The sequence below is a fragment of the Larimichthys crocea genome, chromosome III, assembly GCF_000972845.2.
Source record: "Larimichthys crocea isolate SSNF chromosome III, L_crocea_2.0, whole genome shotgun sequence".
Taxonomy (NCBI): Eukaryota; Metazoa; Chordata; class Actinopteri; family Sciaenidae; genus Larimichthys; species Larimichthys crocea.
In genome coordinates, this window is record NC_040013.1 from 24,386,271 (window position 1) to 24,406,016 (window position 19,746).

The 19,746-nt window shown below is 41.7% G+C and overlaps 1 protein-coding gene across 3 annotated transcripts in view; it reads right to left on the bottom strand.

The window, feature by feature from the left end:
- The window catches only part of atrnl1a (attractin-like 1a), a 241,016-nt gene that overhangs the window by 144,703 nt on the left and 76,567 nt on the right, over positions 1-19,746 (bottom strand). For all 3 annotated transcript variants that reach the window (XM_019263833.2, XM_019263831.2, XM_027278322.1), the window contains 2 exons: positions 12,739-12,987; positions 12,450-12,587 (listed from right to left, as the gene is read on the bottom strand). In XM_019263833.2, the coding sequence (XP_019119378.1) occupies positions 12,450-12,587; positions 12,739-12,987 (387 nt within the window). The remainder of the gene's footprint in view (positions 1-12,449; positions 12,588-12,738; positions 12,988-19,746) is intronic.

Here is a 19,746-nt window from a genome sequence, read left to right on the forward strand (position 1 = left end):
CGTGCACACGCACCGGGTATAGCTGAAAAACACTGTTGTGCAGTGGGGCATTTAAATGTCAGCGGGCTGAGAGGCAAATTGACATTTTTCAACTTGAAATACAGAGACGCTAACAGCAGAGGCGGCAACAATGACAAAATACAATTTCAGTCTATTACGTTGACCCGTCACAAAGAAAGTGAACCTTTTCAGAGATGCACACTGAACTGTAAGCGTTTGGGAGATAACAGAGTCAGGCTTTTAAGACGTGAGATAATAGACAAATCACAGGTGTGTTAGCGCAGTCTCGGGTCACCCCGCTGCTCATGGGATATTGATTTATTAGACAGTCAACAAAGGCATACAAAGGACACGGTTAAGGAGAAATGTGCGTTCATGTACTCCAATAGAACTTGAGAAAAGCCAATAATGACAGAATGAGAAGAATGAGCCAGTTGTGTTGAAGGCTAATAAAACTGCCAGGGCTTTTTTATTTTTGAGGTTCGTTCAATAGCCCGATGATCTGAGAGCTTGACGTACAAGACACAAGAAACAAGAAGGAAACTGCTCCCAGCTTCCGCGATCGAACTGAAATCCTGACGGACAAATGAAGAAAGTATTGAAGGAATTTGAACATAAACATGATGAGCAAAAACACAAACTCTAACACTCCTACACTCTGCCAAAAGAAAAAAAAAAGTCAGATCTTCCCAGGTCTCACAGTTAGACAGAGTTAATTATGTCACAGAGAACTGCATTAACGTTTCTCCTGTCTTCAACATGAAACCACTGTGATCCCCTCGACGGTAAACAACATCCTGCTTCCAGCAGAGAAGTCTTTCACTGCAAGCCACCTCCCTGCTCTGCACAGTCTGAGAACTGTTGAGATATGAAGCATCATTCCTTCACATTTATGTACGAGAATTTCACAGCTGCTTAAATCTGATACAGACAAACAACAAGACTCGGGAATGATCCTATTTTTATGGCCGACCAAATTTATCCAGAGTCTAATACACAGCACAGTCGTGCAATGGCACTGTTGGCTCACAAGAAGTAGATTCTGGGTTTGAATCTGTCAGGCAGCTTTCTGTCCCCGTGTGGGTTTTATCTGGGTGCTCTGGCTTCCCACAGTCTAAAGACATGCACTGCAGTCTCTGAATTGCCCTTTTGACTGTAGTGGTTCGGTTGTACATCTCGTGTCCGTCAGCCCTGTGATCAACTAGGAACCCGTCCAACGTCTTGCCCAGTGTCAGCTGAGATCAGCTCCGGTCTCCCACGACCCTTCAGAAGAAAAGTCGGTATAGCTGATGAGCGGGCGACGATATTTTTATGTCACTTATAACAAAAATACAACTTCCAGCTACTTGTGGCAGTACTGAGCACAGTGCTGCTGGCGAGGAAGAAATCCAACATCACCTTTGATTTGATGTGATCACAGAAGAGATCACCCTGTTTTTTTAATCATGTGATAACTTGCTAAGAAGATCACCATCAAACAGGTGAATTCATCATCATCGCTCTTCCTATAATGTAGTTTAATGTAGTCTATTCAGGGTCCAAGTGATGAACGCACCAGACTGTGATGACCTATCTTAGGAGACACAGAGATTAAACTCATCGATCAACTCATCTGACTCATGGTACGATGGTAAGGAAGCACAATACTTCATCCCAGAAACTGGACGTGTCATGAAACCTGTGAGGGAAACTTAGTCTGCCTCAATACTTTAAGATCTAGCTGTCTTTAGATCCACCTTACTGGTTCGCAGCATTCATTCAGTCAGCCAGTCTCACACACTAAACATGGAGATCCTTATTGTAAAAATAAGGACTTCACTCATCCTGCCAGTCTAAGAGTTCCCGGAGGAAGTGAACTCAATTCTCTGTGTGAGAGTGAGAGAGAGCAACCGAAGGTGAAGGGTGCAAAGGAGCAGGGGGGGGAATCATAAAGAAGAAGGGAGAGAGTGAATGAATGAAATGGACGCATCACACTTGCTGACAGAGACAGAAACGAGCTGCAATAAACAGAAATCTGATCTCTTAGCAAAAAAAGGCTGATTTGATATAAATCACGTTTCCCACGACTTGTGCAAGCCCCCTGAAGAAAGTATAATTTCTCACCCCACTGCTTCTGCATGTATACACACAAAACAAAAGACGCTGTGTTGTCAGGGTGTGTTTTAATGTGTGTGAGTAGGTGGGAGCTGGGCCATCTGTGTGTGTGTGTGTGTGTGTGTGTGTGTGTGTGTGTGTGTGTGTTTGTCTTTCTATCTGTGTGTCTTGTGTGAGTCATACAGAGGCAGGTAGAGATGAGGGAATAAGAGACAATCCACGCTGAACCTCTTATCTGTCTCTACAGTCAGTCGTGTCTTACTCCCGAGGGGTGTGCAGTTATAAAACTCAAGGTAACTTAATGGTGGGTGGGGGAATAAAAGGGCTCCCGTGGTGCTAAGCATCACTCCCAAGGTTTTTCATGCAGCTGAACTTCCGAACCAGTGACTGAACCACCCACGCAACATGTGAATCCTTCTCTGCTGCTGCTAAATATCCCTCAGTGCGCGTTTGAACCAATTCTACAAAAGTGGGACAGCTAGATTTGAACTTATGAACACTGTCCATAAGACTTCTTGAATTCCCCTTGAAGTGAAGCACCTGATCTATCCATGCGTGAATCCCTGCACGCACAAACGATCGATGAAAATGTGTGCTGAGCGAAGTTTTAACGGCCTCGCTCTGCACCTCCTCTCCGACTCCTCCTCTGCCCGGCGCTCTGACATAAAGTGACAAGTGAATAAAGTTAATGAATCGGAACCAGCTGTTTTAACTCTTGACCATGAGAATTATGACTGAAATCATCTTCGTCTTTCGCTCTTTAAGATTTTCTCGATGAACAGGAACTAAAAAAAAGAGTCCATAATGTTACCATACATCAGTTTAACAGACTTAACATGCTGCATGTGTTTAAATGCTGGTGCTGCAACATCATCCGTATGAATTAAGCATAAGCGACTGTATGACTGTATGACTGAGTGAGGCCTGTTTGTAGGGCGGTGCTGACCTTGTCTTTTTTAATCTCTGTTCATTTAATCCTTTTCTTAATTGGACAGAATAATTTGGCCCACAACCAACATCCTATCTGTATCTTCTCCCCATGTTTCTTTTTTTCCTGGTGGTCCAACACGCCTGTGGTACAAACACTAACACTAACACTAACACTTCCCCCGGTGCTCTGAACTCACAGTCAAAGACAACCCGGGTATCAAACTGAGCTCACATTAACCAACAGCAGCTGTAGTTGGCAGCAGTTGACTTCAGGACTCGAAGCACAAAGTTATATAGTGCAAGAACAGATGTAAGGGAGGCAGAGTGGGCGAAGTTCACCTAATAAGACCGAGTACATCATCAACATGACTTAAAACAGAAAATTAAAGAGCTAAAACAAAATGAACTAAAGAAAAAATGTATACAGTCGTCCCTCGCTATAACACGGTTCACTTTTCGTGGACTCGCTGTTTCGCTGATTTTTTTTTTGTGTAATTTTGCATGCTTTGCTTCTTTTTTTTTTTTTACAGCGTACTGTACAGTATGAACGCGCATTGTGTTCGGCACCGCCAGAGGAACTGTGAAATACGTGTGAGTTACTGGTAATAATTTCTTATGTGTCAAACCTCGTAGATTGATCATTAAAATGAAATTTGTTAAAAATGTTTGGCCTTGAAAACAGGTTTTGATTTTTGGTTTCATTTACTAATATAGTATTGTTCTTATTTTTGTTAAATCTGTGAAAGTTTGAACTTTGAGAGTTTAAATAAGAGAGAAATGTGAGAAAATGTTAATGCCTGTCTGAGAAAAGTGTATAAAAGTGTGTGGTTAGGGGTTTTACGGCCTTAAAACATGTAGAATAATTGTGAAACTTAGTTCACGGATTTTCGTTTATTTTATTTTATTATTTTTTTTATTATTATTATTATTTATTTTTATTTATTTATTTTTTTGGACATCTACGGCATATAAAACTGGTCAGCATGACATTAGATGTTATTTGACTCCTCTGGAGTCATTTCTAAACAAAGCAAGCTCATTTGCTGGAATATAGAGTCATTTCTAAACAAAGCAAGCTCATTTGCTGGAATATAAATCAGTTCACCTGCTCAGGTCACTGTGGCGAGAACGTTGATGACAATTTAATTAGAGGTCACGACCCTACACAACAGTCTTAACGTCAACAGTTGTGAAATTCCCCGTAGAGTTCCTGAAAATATGGCATTGTGAAATGTGTTCACACCTACCAAAAGTGTTGATTGGGTCTACATGGAAATCATGTTTCTATACAGTAGGATATAAAATAGTGAGAAGACGTCTGTGCCCTTCTGCTTTAATGATACTGTGCTGTGTGTGTGTGTACATCTAGATTAGTGTGACACCTTTAAGTGTGGGCACTTCCTAATTTTAGTCATACTGTGACAGAGACGACTCACAGCAGCTGCTTCCCTACGGTATCTACCTTTAAAAGGTGAAACACTGTAAGGGGCTTCATGTTGCAGCATTTTCATTTATATTCACATTCTTATAAAACTTATATAATGAATAAATGAATAAAATACTACTAAACTAAATGAAACTAAACTAAAACACAGCTGCCTGTCATGAATCAAAACGACACTTTATATAAATAATTCTTGCACATTTTTAAAAACTTATTTTCCAAACCCTCTCCAGATTAATCGCATCTCCATGAATATGTTTTCATCATCTTCATCATCAATGCCACCTTCCACCTATGGCTGACTCGTGCTTTTTCCTTTGTCCATCTACACAGACGTAACAGAGCTTTATAATGTGCGTCATAAGGGGATATTGTGGGGAAGGGTCGAGGGCAAAGGGGGCAAACATGAAGTAAAGAAGAAAGGGTAAGAAGTCAGTAAAATATACATAAACACACACACACACACACATATATATTTACATAGAAAGAGGAGAAATGAATTTCATATCTTAGCGACATCAAAGAGCCTTTGAATTTCCTTCCCTCAGCAGAATCTGATCACTGAACTGTGGACCTTCGAAGTTTCAATCATTTTCCTTCCAGTGTTTTTTATCATTCAGGATTAATACAATAATGCTGTGAGGGGAAAGCAGATACAAAGTTTGGTTGTTTGGCATCAACTTCTTTTATGAAAATGGCAAAAAAAAAAAACATTTTACAATATTGGAAAAGTAGAATTTTTGCCCTTTCCTTTAAACTTTACTAACCTATACTACAAAATATGCGAAGAAAATACAGCTACTTTAACACTTTGTCTAGTCAAAATGAATATATTTGGTTACCTGACTTGGTTATAGACTTGCATGCAGTACTGCAAAAGTTTTTATGTGGATTTGAATATTACTCCTGGAGAGTTAACGGCAAACTTCCCTGCATGAGAGCCTGGACACCAGCAGTTATAGCTGAGTGTTCAGTTGACGTTATCAGGCCTGGCAGAGCCACAAAAGTGAGCGGATCACTACAAGCTTAAAACACACTGCTCTGCTGTACAGAGCGTGTTGGATATATAATTGTACATCGTAACAAGCAGAGCATGTCTGCGAGGGAATCAATGCAATCTTGAACTACTTCACAGCCTTTTGTTTAATATTGTACAATTCTTTTCAGACATTTAATGTGTTCTGTCATCCACGGGACAATCAATAGATTTAATAAGCGGACGGCGACACTTCTCTGCATGGTCTCAATTTGATTTAAAAGCCCCAAATGCATTGTTACTCAACCATGTCATGGCTGGTGACCCTGAACTTTTTAATGTGGTGAAATTCACTTTTGGTTCTGTATTATGGCTCTGGCATCAGGTGGTGTGGCTGCATATGTGTACGTACAGCATAGGACACTTTATTTTCCTTTATTTAAACGCAGCTGCTTGTCCTACGTGACAGCATGGGAGCTAGATATAATAACTGCATGCTGGTTAATGTCAGCGTGAGCCGCGAGCCGTAAATGAAGGCGCACGGTCTTAAAAGCAGCTTATTCCGTGCAAGACATGAGTCACAGCTGCAGCTGACTGGAGATCAACGAGGATTCACAATCCGTTTAAAATCGTATTTACAGAACCGGTTGTTTGTGTGCGAGTACGTGTGTGTGTGCGTCTAGATTGTCTGTATGTTCTTATGTTGACCAGTCAGATGCCAGGAATAGACCCGCCAGAGGGAAGATGACTGGATACCGCTAAGAATGCTGGGTAATTTGCAATTCTTGCCACAAGGCTCCGCAGGTACAAAAACACACACAAGCACGTTTAAAAAGCACAAATGTACACGCGCGCACACACACACTCGGATACACTTAAGACAGCAGGTGAGAGTGGATTTGGCAGCTCCTCCACAGAGAGGCCTGAATGGAGCAACTCTGCAGGCAGCATCCCTTGTCTGCTACTCTACTGCTGCTAAAGCTCAACAACAGCTGGCTCTTCCTGATCTATCACTCACACACACACACACACACACACACACACACACACACACAGGGACTACCCTGCTGTCCTGTCTGTCCCGGCCTCTGGTTGATGCTGCTGGGTTGCCAGTTTCTTGCAGAGACAGCACTCAACGTCTCTATAGGTCCTGCACTGAACACAAGTTTACAAAGAGCTCCTGCTGCTGCACCCAGCTCAGAGACAGTACATCAAAACCTCAAAATAAGGGACGCGAGACAGAGACAGAGACAGGAGGTGAGGAGGTGAGAAAGCATGACCAAAACAAACAAAAAAATAAAAGCATTGGTTGTTTGTTCAAAAAGCTACTTTGACAAGCGACCTCTTGTGATTATGTTTTGTGAAAGTTCTTTTTGAAAACAATCCGGTCGACGACGTGTTTCCTTCAAAACTTACTCTTGCAAATTATTTGTACAGTATATTCATATATAATGCAATTTATAGTGGCGCGCCACCACGACCTTCTCCTGAAAGGAGCAATTAAAATGCTCATTACTCCCCAAAGGGCAGCTAGTATTTGTAGGAATATGTGTTTATGACGACAAAAAAAATAAATAAAAAAAACTGGGCTTGATTACACCAGAAAAAAAAAAAAAGAAACGCTCTACTGGAAAGAAGATATCTGCCACGAGTTAATCTCAAAAGCATCAGCTATCGCTTGATGATGATTTAGCCTCTGGAGGCAAAGGCCGATGTTTCAGTGCTTACGGTGAAATCAGGGAAATGGACAGACTAAGACATCGGATACCCGAGCAAAGACCTCGTCTGCAGTCCAGTTAGCCGCTTGATAAGTGATAATCATGAGAAAATATTTTGTCTAATCTCTGTAAACAGATATCTGCATATAAGTACAGATACTTAAAAAAAAAAAGGTGAATCATGATAGCAGGTTGAACAAAACTTTGAATCATGTTTATCCATCTTATTGTTTCTTTATCCCGTTGCAAAAATGAGGAACTGTTTAACGCTAAAAGCCCGGTGTAGCAGGAGACGTATTGAACTGGGCTGACCCTGTAAAGAAACGATGAAACCCCCCGTGGCTCGGTGACAACGTCCTCAAGATTCGACAGCGACCTTTTGACTTGTGTTTCTATGCATCACACGCGAGCAGCATGACTCAAGAGTCTTCGGAGACGGCCCAGAGAGAGCGAGCGAGGTGGTGCAAAGATAGATGGAGTATCAGAGCGAGATGGAGAGAAGGAGCTCCTGATGTGAATCATGCAAAATTTATGGGAAGCAATAAAACTGTTCGGCGCGAGGTGCCGATGGCGGAGGTGCATTATACGCTGAAGCGCTGGGTAGCAACAGATAACAAGCACAAGAAGAAATAATGCGAGCTGAAGTCTTGCCTGGGAGACAATTCAGATGGAGGCACGGGAGCACAGAGGTCTGCCTGCTGCTGGTGATACTTCACCAAACCTGAGCACTACTGAAAAGATACATAAATTATTAAGGTTTTTTTTTAAAGAAGTATAACATTTGTACACAACAATCCAGGTGATGTTGAGGTGAGAGAGCAGGCTACTGTATTTTAGAAATGTTCATCGTGAGCCACGAAATTGTTCTTCTCCAACAAATGCACCTCGTGAAACAAAGTCAAGCTTCTTAAATCTTTTGATCTTATATTTTTATAGCGTTTTTTTTTTCCTCTGGTGTCTGTTCATGGATGTTCTTCGGCTTCATGTCAAACTAATTATCTCATCATTAGCTCCTGTTGCAAACCTCTGATCAGAATTCCTGCTGCAGATGCTTCCAGTGGAGGAATTGATTTTTTGTTTAGCGTAGGATTTAACCCATTGATTGTCAGATAAATGCCTCGGCACTCAGAGCTTCTCCATTATTGTGTACTTTTCATTCTTGATATAAAGAAAAATGACAACAGGCAGGTTTTCTAGTGGGAATGTGAAACTGTTCAAGGTAGCGGTGGATCAGCAATGTGTTCTGCTGGGTAAAACGCCATGAAACATTCTTAATATAGCGTACACTCAGGCTTATATTGATTTTTTTTTTCATGTTTGCCTTTTTTGAGGTGGCTAAAATATGTTTTTGCTGTTGTTGAATCCACAGCCTGCACGTCCAAACTGCAGGTCTGTCAACTGCCATCTACTGTAGGCGACTTGTCCAACCCACACAGGCTCTTCACTGAATCCAAACTCACCTTTAACTTTATGTAGCTGGGTTTATGAAATCCACTAATGGCTTCAAGCACAGGCTGAATGGTCCATGTGGTATCTATCTTGGCCCATGACTCATTACATTTTTGAGGAGCTACACTTGTGGTGGAGCTTACAAAGCCTCATCGTCTCTCTAACGCCACAACAAAGACGCATAAATCCACCTTAACTCTCTCCTCATCCTCAAGCATTACTGTTAACGAGCTATTAAGCCACAAACCACACAACCACACACACATGTCTGTGGTTGTGCTATTTCCAGGTGTGGATGGTTATATCTGCACTCCGTCGTAAATATGATTAAAAAATAAATGTTTAGAAAACATCAATATGTCTCTGCGCTGTAATAAAACCGAGACAAGAAATCAGCAGCACAAAGACTCTCGGGGATGTTCATAAAAACATGCAGGTTTCCTGTCAGCTGCTGAAATGCATGTTCTCCTCTGAGGGACTAGAAGTCTAAACAGACATCCAGCATGTTGTCAGCTGCAGCTCTGAAGGCTGAAGGCCGTGAGAGCTTTTGATTTCATATGTGCGCAGTACAAGGTGAACGGTACAGTCAGAGAAAAGGAGGAAACACTAATGCCCTGCACACACACACACACACACACACACACACTTCATCCAGATTTGACAAGGTTAGTTAATCATCTGTCACCGGGATAGGGAACGGACAGACTCCCCTCTCCTCTGTCTGTCCTCCATCTCTTCCTCTCTGTTTATCCCTCCATCTCCTCTATTTCTTCACCGTCTCTCCATCCAAGGGCGACTGTCCTTTCCCACCGATATTAACCTTGTATATCACACCACACGGTTTTATTTCTTCTTCTTTTCCGTCTGCTTGTCTTTGTCCGTTTCCTCCTCTCTCATCCTGCCTCCCCCCCTCCTCCTCTGCCTCTCTCACACCTCCATTCTCTTTATAAGCCCATGAGCCGAGGCCTTTTCCTCTCCCCTGTCTCTCTATCATTCAATCCTCTAATCGGCCACACATCATTGCCTCCCAACAGTTTAGCCCAAGGTAAATCTAGTGCTCCTTTAATATAAAGAGAGATAAAGAGATATGGGCATAAAAAGAGGGACGGATGGAATGATAGACGGATGAACAGTGGGAGGATTTAAGACAGAGAGACGGTGGACCATAAGAGGAAATGACAGTAAAGGAAGTGAAAGAAGGAAAATGAAGGGATCTGTGTAAAGAGGAAGATGGATAAAAGCAGAATGGAGACGGAGGAATGAGTCCAGTTTAACCAGCACATTACTGGGGAGGGAAGGAAATGAGCCAAGACGGGAGGAAGTAAGGGGAAAAGGGGGGGAGTGGGGAGGTAAAATAGAAAAGGGGGAGAGGAGAAGGGAAGGGAAGTCGATAAAATCAAGAAAAGGGAGGAGAGGAAAAGAGAGACTGAGACAACACATGAGAAAGTAGAGGAGATAAGAAAGGGAAGATGGCAGCAAAGAAGAGTAGAAAGAGAAGAAAATAGATGAGAGAAGTGATGAGAGGAAACGAAAAAAGGGGGGAAGCAGTACAAGAAGAGAAAACAGAGGGGAGAAAAGAAAGGAGGACAGGAAAGGTAATGAGAAGAAAGGAAAACAAAAGAAGGGAAAGAAGAGGAGAGGAAAAGGAAAGAAGGGAAGGCAGAAATAGAAAGATGAGAAAGAAGGTCAGAAAACAAGAGTAAAGATGATGAGAGGTAAGGAAAGGAAAAGAAAGGAGATGATGAGAAGAGAGGAAAAAAGAGGTTAGTATAGAAGACGAGGAAAGGTAATGAGAAGAAATGAGAGGAAAACAAAAGAAGGGGGATGAAGAGGAGAGGAAGAAAAGGGCTGAGGAAAAGAAAGGGAGGGAAGGGAAGAAAAGATGAGCGGGCGGTAAGGAAAGAAAGGAAAAAGAGGGGATGAGAGAAGAAAAGGAAAAGGTTGGTGAACAGGAGAAGAGTCAAAAAGAGAAGAGTGAGGAAAGAGAATGAGGTAGGAGAGACGGACAGCAGAAAGAAAAAACAAGAGAACAAGGAGATGAAAGAAGCAGCGAAGATAGGACAGGAAAGACAGAACAAATGAAAAGAGAGAATGGATGAAAGATAGAAAAGTGATAGATAAACTAAAAGGAACGGGGCATTACGGAGGTGGAACATGTGTGGAGAGAAACATCAGGGCTGAATGTGACCAGAGGAAGTTAAAGCGAGCAGAAAAACACACAGAGACCGAGGACGGAGTGAAAAGAAAAATACTGCGAGCAGAAGAGAAGAGTGCATCAGAGTCTGTCCTGTACGAGGCGATGAGAGGCGTGCATCTATCAGCGCCGCGCTCGCTGCGAAGAGCCGCCAGGGACAGAGACACCAGTCAGCTCAGGAAATAAGAAAATGATTAAGAGCGATTTAATGTCACGCCGCCACCAAGCCAAAACGCACATCTGTCACAGCTGAGACTGATGTTACTGCGCCTCCCTCTTACTTCTCCCTCCCTCACTAACTCACACTCCAGCAGTCACTCATTCATTCATTACACTCTCCCATCCACACACACACACACACACACACACACACACAGGCCCATATCACACACCTACCTAAACACAGCCTCCCTCCCTCCCTTCCTCTTCAAGCCTTCAAATCACATCATGCACACACCCATTTTCTTGTGGCTTCTGCTTTCTATCACACACACACACACACACACACATAATCTCTTGTTATCAATCCCAACCATGGGATGATTATTTCCATATGAAGCAAAACAAAGCATGGGCGAAAAACTGCTGACAGACGGATTTCCAAGCAGAGAAATATGGATGCACACATAAAGCATGTGTGCATCTCCGAGTGTTTGCCTACATTAGAACCGTATGTCTTGACGCTTCAACGTCTGCAAACCACAAACCTGTCCAAACTACACGTGCAGCTTCCTCTTTTCACTGCTCCAGTGCTCTGCTGGTCACCACAAGCTCAGCAAGAAGCACAGCTTTTAAACACTGCCCCCTTCAGGCTGTTTGTGTCTATTACAGTGTTTTAGAGAGCAGTTATATTTTGTTATTTCTGTCTATAATGAAGCTCTAAAAAAAAATCTAATTAAATGATATAGCTGTCTTAAAAGCACGAGGAAAGTTGTTGCCCTGGAAGTAAAAAAAAAGAAGAGAGGAGAGGAGAGGAGAGGAGAGGGGAAGGAAAGTCGATAAAAACAAGAAAAGGGAGGAAAGGAAAAGAGAGACTGAGACAACACATGAAGAGTAGAGGAGAAAAGAAAGGGAAGATGGCAGCAAAGAAGAGTAGAAAGAGAAGAAAACAGATGAGAGAAGTGATGAGAGGAAACGGAAAAAAGGGGGGAAGCAGTACAAGAACAGAAAACAGAGGGGAGAAAAGGAAGGAGGACAGGAAAGGTAATGAGAAGAAAGGAAAACAAAAGAAGGGAAAGAAGAGGAGAGGAAAAGGAAAGAAGGGAAGGCAGAAACAGAAAGATTAGAAAGAAGGTCAGAAAAGAAGAGTAAAGATGATGAGAGGTAAGGAAAGGAAAAGAAAGGTGATGATGAGAAGAGAGGAAAAACAGAGGTTAGTATAGAAGACGAGGAAAGTTAATGAGAAGAAATGAGAGGAAAACAAAAGAAGGCGGTGAAGAGGAGAGGAAGAAAAGGGAGAAAAGGGACACAAGGAAAGTTGTTGTTGCCCTGGAATTAAAAAATAAAATGCTTTTTAAAAAAAGGACACAGAGTACAGAAGATTTTTGCAGCTGCGTGGTCGGTCTCTTGCAAACATACGGTTGCTCCGATGCACAGACTAAATATAAAACACAGGGTTAAAGCCGCCGTGAACTTTGCACTCACCGTTGCACTTCCCTCCGTTGATGGGGTCGCCGTAGTAACCGGGCATGCAGCTCTGGCAGTGCGTCCCTGCTGTCAGGTTCCCACAGTGCTCGCACACACTGCCGTTCACACACCTGCTGTGACCATTACACTGACACGCTGGGAGGAAACCACACACACACACACAGTCAGGAGTCAGGAGTTATGGGTGTACTTTCTTTCTTCTGCAGTTAGAATAACATTTTTCATTTTCATACTTCAATCCTGACCGGCTACATGAGTATGTGGTCTGCGCCGGTGCTTCACTCACCGGGACACTGGATGAAGGCCCAGTTGTAGCCTCTATCGGACGAACAGAGACTCTGATCCAGCACCATGTCCCTGTCCCGTAGTCTGTCCTGGTCTCGGGGCCCAGCTCTGGGACTAGCAGGCTTCAGGGGGCCTCGGTAGGAGCCCTCCATGCAAACGCCCTTGCCGGTGTTACTGGGATCGCCACACCAACCGCACTCGGCCCGCTCCAAACAATCCACACACGTCCTCAGACCTGAACAGTTCTGGGCTGCAGGAGGGAGGAAAAGTTTATTTTAAGTAACACTTTCAATGCACGACTTTGACTTGTACTTTTACAGTGTGGTATTAGTACTTTAACTGAAGTCAAGGTCCACCACTGTTTGCAAACACCACGGTTCAGATCTGCTTTAGGTTTCAGCACGAAAACTACGTTCAAGGAAATCAACGGTGACTTGGCAGGAAAAGGGATGAGACCAGCGATCCCTGGTGTCGCAGTTGTAAAACACTTTGTACAGTACTTGCGAGCATTTACTGAGGGTGACTGGGTGCCACAGTTCAGGACGGCAGCCTTTGTTCACTCTGCTTTCTTGGTTAAAGTCGTGGGGAAGTGGACTCACATACTCACAAACTCACAAACATTAGAGACTCGGGGAGCGTTGCAATGTTTAAAACCAAAGTGTCACTGCTCTGATTAACTTTGTGTACGTGGATTATTTGTTGTTTTCTGGTTGTTTTTTTGTCAACCTGGTGAGAGACAACAGACGCAAATTAAGTTTTTCTGGATTGTAACTTTAATACAGTACTGCCACATTTTCTACTAGAGCAGATGGAGCCTCCTCTGTTCCCTCCAAACCCACTTTCACTCAGTAAATGTCATTTTAATTTGTTTATTTATTTTTTATTTTTAAAATCAGCTGTCATAAATTGATCTAAATGACCTTTAATGCATTGCTTGGACTTATTTTTACAACTATATTTATGTATATATTACACTGTAGCACAACCTTTTAGAGTCGTGATCCTCCAATTTATTATTATCTTTAATTTGTGTTTTAAGATTTACTGAAGTAACTTTGCTTTAGACCTAAAAGAACAATGATACATAAAATATACATTGTCGGATTACTGAGGTAACTAGCACCAGTAACGTGTTTGTAGTCTATAAAATGTTTTTGAGCTCTTACATCTGACATCTCTCTTTTCTCTCCGTTTGCCACAATAAGACTTTTTTTTGGCGACCCCTGTAAATGATCTCCCTCCACCCTCCTTGGAGGTGAAGGACCACTGTCGAAAAAGGAAGATGTCCACGTTTGAGTTGAAAATAAAGCGTGTGCATCCCCATTCTGTCCTTTACGCCGTGTTGTGTAAATCCAAAACCGCTTCAAACAAATCATAAGCGCACAATAGTGACACAATCTACCTCCTCTGATACGCCGTGTGTCTTTTGTGTTTACCTTTTTCTTTGACCCTCAACATTTAGAACGAAAATGACTTTTGTTCGCGCCCCACCGTTCCACGTACTGAGAAATCCATTTGTATTCATAAAGTGGATGTGACATTCAAAAGCACTTTACTGGTGCAAATTAAAAATGACACTTTTTTTTTTTTTTTTTTAATGGTATGGCATTCAATACTTGTAAAAGAAAACAAAAATCTCCATACTGAGACCCCTTTTTCAGTTCAGGAGGATAAGCGATAGGTGATATGAATAAGAAAAGGAGACGCCGGCCTTCCAAAGTTAACTTCAGAGCTGGTTTTGAACCTTTCAGTCTCAACGTCAACCCGTCTGCCTGTCATAATAGATTTTAGTCTACAAAGCGAAGGTGGCAACTCGCGCTCAGAGACAGAGAGGAAGGTAAGACTTCATATCTCGGCGCGTACACAAGAAACCAAAAGGTTGAGAGAAGTTATCCGAGGCGTTGTTTCCTTATAGCCCGGCGAGATGATTCGAATGCAGCGTCAAGGAAAATTTGCATTTTCACCAGAAGTTCTTTCTCTTTTGAACACGAGCCATTTCCACAAGCCACAGATGTTCCAGCTGAACCTGTATCTCTTTCTCTGTACTTGCTAGCTGGCTCTTCTTGAAATACACTCCTTGTCCTGTGTGTGTGTGTGTGTGTGTGTGTGTGTGTGTGTGTGTGTTTGCAAGCACCCTCCGTTGCATTATTCAACTGTAGCAATGCTGATTCATTTGTTCTCTCTGCCTCTTTATAATTACAAACTTCTGCTCTCTCTCTCTCTCAGATTCGCTCTTTATCTCCTCGGTGCCACATTTTTATCCTCTTCTTTTTTCTCTCTCCGTTTCTATTCCTATTCACCGAGCCAACTTCCACCTCTTCTTGCGCTCATTCGGTGCCGCTTTCTTCACCGTGATACCCCTCGTCCTCCCTTTATTTCCCGTCATTTCGATTGAATTTGATTTCTTTATGGATTATTATAAAAACACTTCAGGCACAAATGAAACCACAAAGGATGGGGACTCTCTTTCCGTCTCTCTCCTACTGTGTTCTTCCCTCCAGTTTTTACTCTCACCTCCCCTTATTTCCTCTCTTCTTTTGCTTCTCTTCCTCTCTACTTCTGTGACATCTCACCGAGTCCCCACTATAGTCTACAGTTCAAAGAGAGGCAGTTCAGCGGAATATCTCTAATCCACCACACAGTAGGGTTTCCTCTGCCAGAAAAGACCAATATTTACATACCCGAGAGCAGACTTTAATATCCAATAAATATACCAGGCCTGTTTATCATTTAAAAATTAGATTCAAACTGCAGGAAATTGGTAGCAGCTCTTTGTAAACCCGCACTTTTCATGTGCCAAACCTTCCCATTTGGATATAACAAAACTCTGCTTCTCTTTGATTTAATATATCCAATTTGCACCCATTAGGCGGCAGCCATTTTGTGTCGCTCCAGGTCAGGTTATTAGACTTGCAAGCGGCAGCCCCAATTTTTGCCTCACTCCTAATGACAGAGCGACGTTCAATCGGCGCGGAGTTATTTCCTCCACATTAACATGAAGGATTTCTCCGCACCGCGCGCTCAGACGTCATGGGTCTTTTGCTTCCAAGTTATTTTCGGGCTGAGAAACGGCAGCTTTTATGGAGGCAGTCGCGTTTCTCATAAAATTTTCAGCGACTCAGTGTTGAGGTGACAAACAGGCATTTTGATCCGCACACTGGGCTGCCGCGGAATACATCAAAACATGTGACGTCCTAGAAACTGAAACTTCAAAATGTTTCACCAAACCTTTGACTTTATGGGATTTTTAAAGACAGATGTCAGCCAAGCTCGCTTTACTGCTGCTTTGAACGTTTGGCACAACATTTCATCCCGCCTTGTTGTACTATAGATGAAAACCACCTCAGGCAGTAAGCACTTTAGAACATTTATCCTTATATCTTTAATGACCTGTTTAAAACAGTCACAATGTCACATCAAGAGAAAGAGGCTCAATCAATGAACTTAAGAGGATCATTTAGGTTATTTGAAGCGAGGGGAACTCGAGTGGTTACAGCGTGGGGAAAATATTCTGAATACAGTTGTCCCTCACTATAACGTGGTTCACCTTTCGCGGTCTCACTGTTTCGCGGATCTTTTTAGTGTAATTTTGCTTTTTTTACAGCATACTGTACAGTATGAAGGCGCATTGTGTTCGGCGTCCTGATTGGCTAAGAGAGTACTGTACAAAATGCGTTCGGCTAGCCAGATTTACATACAGATTTAAAGAGGTACCGTCAGAGGAACTGTGAAATACGCGTGAGTTACTGGTAATAATTTCTTATGTGTCAAACCTCGTAGATTGATCATTAAAATGAAATATGTTAAAAATGTTTGGGCTTGAAAACAGGTTTTGATCCTTGGTTTCATTTACTAATACAGTATTGTACTTATTTTTGTTAAATCTGCGAAAGTTTGAACTTTAAGAGTTTAAATAAGAGAGAGATGTGAGAAAATGTTAATGCCTGTCTAAGAAAAGTGTATAAAAGTGTGTGGTTAGGGGTTTTCCGGCCTTAAAACATGTAGAATAACTGTAAAAAATAAAGCTGATTACTTCAAGGATTTCGTCTATTGCAGGTTATTTTAAGAACGTATCCCCCGCGATAAACGAGGGACCACTGTATTGCGTGCTCCTAAACTGATTTCTTTTTTTTGGGTGGTTAAAATGTTTCATTGTTGGCTGTCTATAGCAGTGCATTGCTTAGTGTGTGTGCCGTTCCTCCTCTCTTTCTCCAAACTGGGCGTGCCGTTTACTACAGATAATACACTGACTATGGATAAGCACCTCATAGAAGCCCCTACACTCATTCAATCTCATAAAAACAGAGCTCTATAGATGTGGTCTGGCTTTGCAAAGTAATTACTTCATAACATCTTGGGGCCTTTTTATCTTTTAATATAAAATATAAAAAAAACACACACAAAGTGCTCACAGAATCAAATTTCGCAAAAGTTTCTCACTGGCAAATTGCTAATGAACAGCTGGTTACCCTTTCATCAGCAATATGGGAACGGCTGCAAAGACACAAGGTCACAGGGAGTTACGGCATTACTGCTCTCCTCGTATCTTAAAATATAGTCTGCTGCAGAGTTAATCTTTGCCTACCTGAACACACATTGCAAGGTGCATTTGCAGGTCTTGCGCTGCAATTCATTTGTGACACATGTCAAAATCAGAGGCAGCCAATGGATCAAATATTCGTGCATGACAGAAAAATGATGAAATGGGCCCTGAAGACACTAAATGACCTGTGGGCAAAAAGAAATTCCTGCATAGACAGGAAACGTTCTTAGATATTGACTTACATGACTGTGGCTTGTGTAGATAATATAATTTACTTGTTTTCTATGGCTCAGCCTTTCCTATCTGGCGTCATCTGCGTTCCACGTGAGCAGAATTAAGAAAAGGTTATTGCCTCATGTGGTCTTGTGGACTCAGGGTAGATGAGGATTAGAGAGAAAAGTGAGACATTCAAGTGTGTGCCTGCAGGGATTACGAGGCTTTAGTTTTAGTTAACAGCAGCAAATACTTAGCTGCACCTTGTGCTATTACGTGACATCAGCTCCGGGCTATTTCTAGAGTCAATGTCCTTTTGGATGGTGCCTGTATTTCCCATGAGGACGGAAAACATATGTCATGATTAAAAACTGAACATGTGATCCAATTATGGTCGAAACTGTCGACAAACTGATGACTACTGGCTATTTTTGTCTTTGTGGATATTGGAGAGAAAACAGGGACACTGATTTATGCACTTCAAACTGATTAAATGTTAATGTCCCTTTAAATTCTTGCAATAAGGGTGATTATTCTGTCTTCGCTCTGTGTTTGCATACACAGCTCAGCAGCAAAGCAAACACTCTCCTGTATTGACGACAGGGGGGGGGTGAGCGAAAAGGCACCACTGTAATTTAATTTCCATTTATTGCACTTTACCACAATTAAATTATGAGTGATGGCTGGTAGATTTAAACACCTGTACCCGAGGAGAACTCTGATGAACAGATGAGCTTAAGATGGAAAGTGAACATTCAACAGATAAGTTTGACTAGTTGAATTATTTTTTCCCGTACTGTCAACAAATCTCATTAAAAACCAACAATAATTTGATTCTACTTGCAATTACTTTCTGTGCACAGAACGCCTTTAAATATATATATATCATATATATATATATATATATATAATACATCTATATTTATATATGTATTATTCCTCAGTGAACCAATGGATTGTCACAGACAGAAGTCAAACAGTTGGAGATGCACATATTGTTGGTTCCGGTCTGTTTACGTGACTTGCTGAATACTACCCGCCATATGTGATTCATTTAGTTGTTTGTTTTTTATCTTGACAAAAATGTGTGAAAATCTGTCGTCAGATGGTGTCAGGAAAAGGTTTGGTTTGGTTAAAAAAAATAGTGTGTAATAATCCATTTCTTTCTGAAGCCAAATGCCAAATCAAAAGTCAGCGGGGTCAGTAAACGTACAGTATATCATAATTTCTGCTTCTAGGCGGTCACTCACATCGAAACAATAACAAGACAAGACATTGTGAATGAACGTAGGATCATGGGAGTTGTTTTCTTGATTGTTAAACAGCCACCGTCACTGATGAAAATCTATATTGAAGCTAATATTAAAGTTTCATTTGTTACATTTTATCTTACTTGTTGAATTCCTTCCCAAATCTCTAATGTATCCAACATTGTTCTTGTTTACACTGAAACTTTGGCGACTAGAGGCAAGTAGGGAACACACTGTTACCGAGAATAACATTACGAATTTCTCCAGGAAACATTTGGAATAATGTAAATACCCAACTTAACAAAATATGTCATATAGGTCTATCATTGAAATATTTTAGAGTGGAAACGTACCATAGCTTTCAGTTATATTTCATCTACTGGGAACCTTGAACACCTTTTTCATTTGCATTTCATGATAATTCAACCATGAGTTTCCAAAATGCAGTAACCATTTTAACTTTAGCTTTAAAGAGATATACATCCACTCAGTTTACATAATATGCCTATATGTAGGATTCCTATCGACTTCGTGTGAGTGGAAATGAACATAAATATAGTAACTAGGTCAAATTGGAGAACCTCGTGTGTCTGCATCTCAGCTGCAGCGGCTGAAAACTTTCAGTTGCTGGAGTCACTTTGGAGACGGAGAGCCTTTAAAGTTCTGTCAACAAGAAACATTCAGCACAACATTTCTCTGACGCCAGCTGCTATACAGCATAAGATCCACCACATCATTCATGTGCTATAAACAGGGGGGAAAAAAGTGCCTTACGAGAATATCTGGCTGGACTGAAATCATGACATTAGTGGTCTTTATTGACAGAAATAACCGAGAGGATACCTAAACACAACATCTGACAAATGTTGTGAGGACTTCGGGGTATCTTGTTTAAGCAAAGAGAAGGATTGCTCCGTCCTGCTGGGGGGGAATTTTCATCTTATCAAAAATTCTCTCAGCACAATCGCCTCAGTGCCACATTCTGTTCATCACGGCGGCTTTG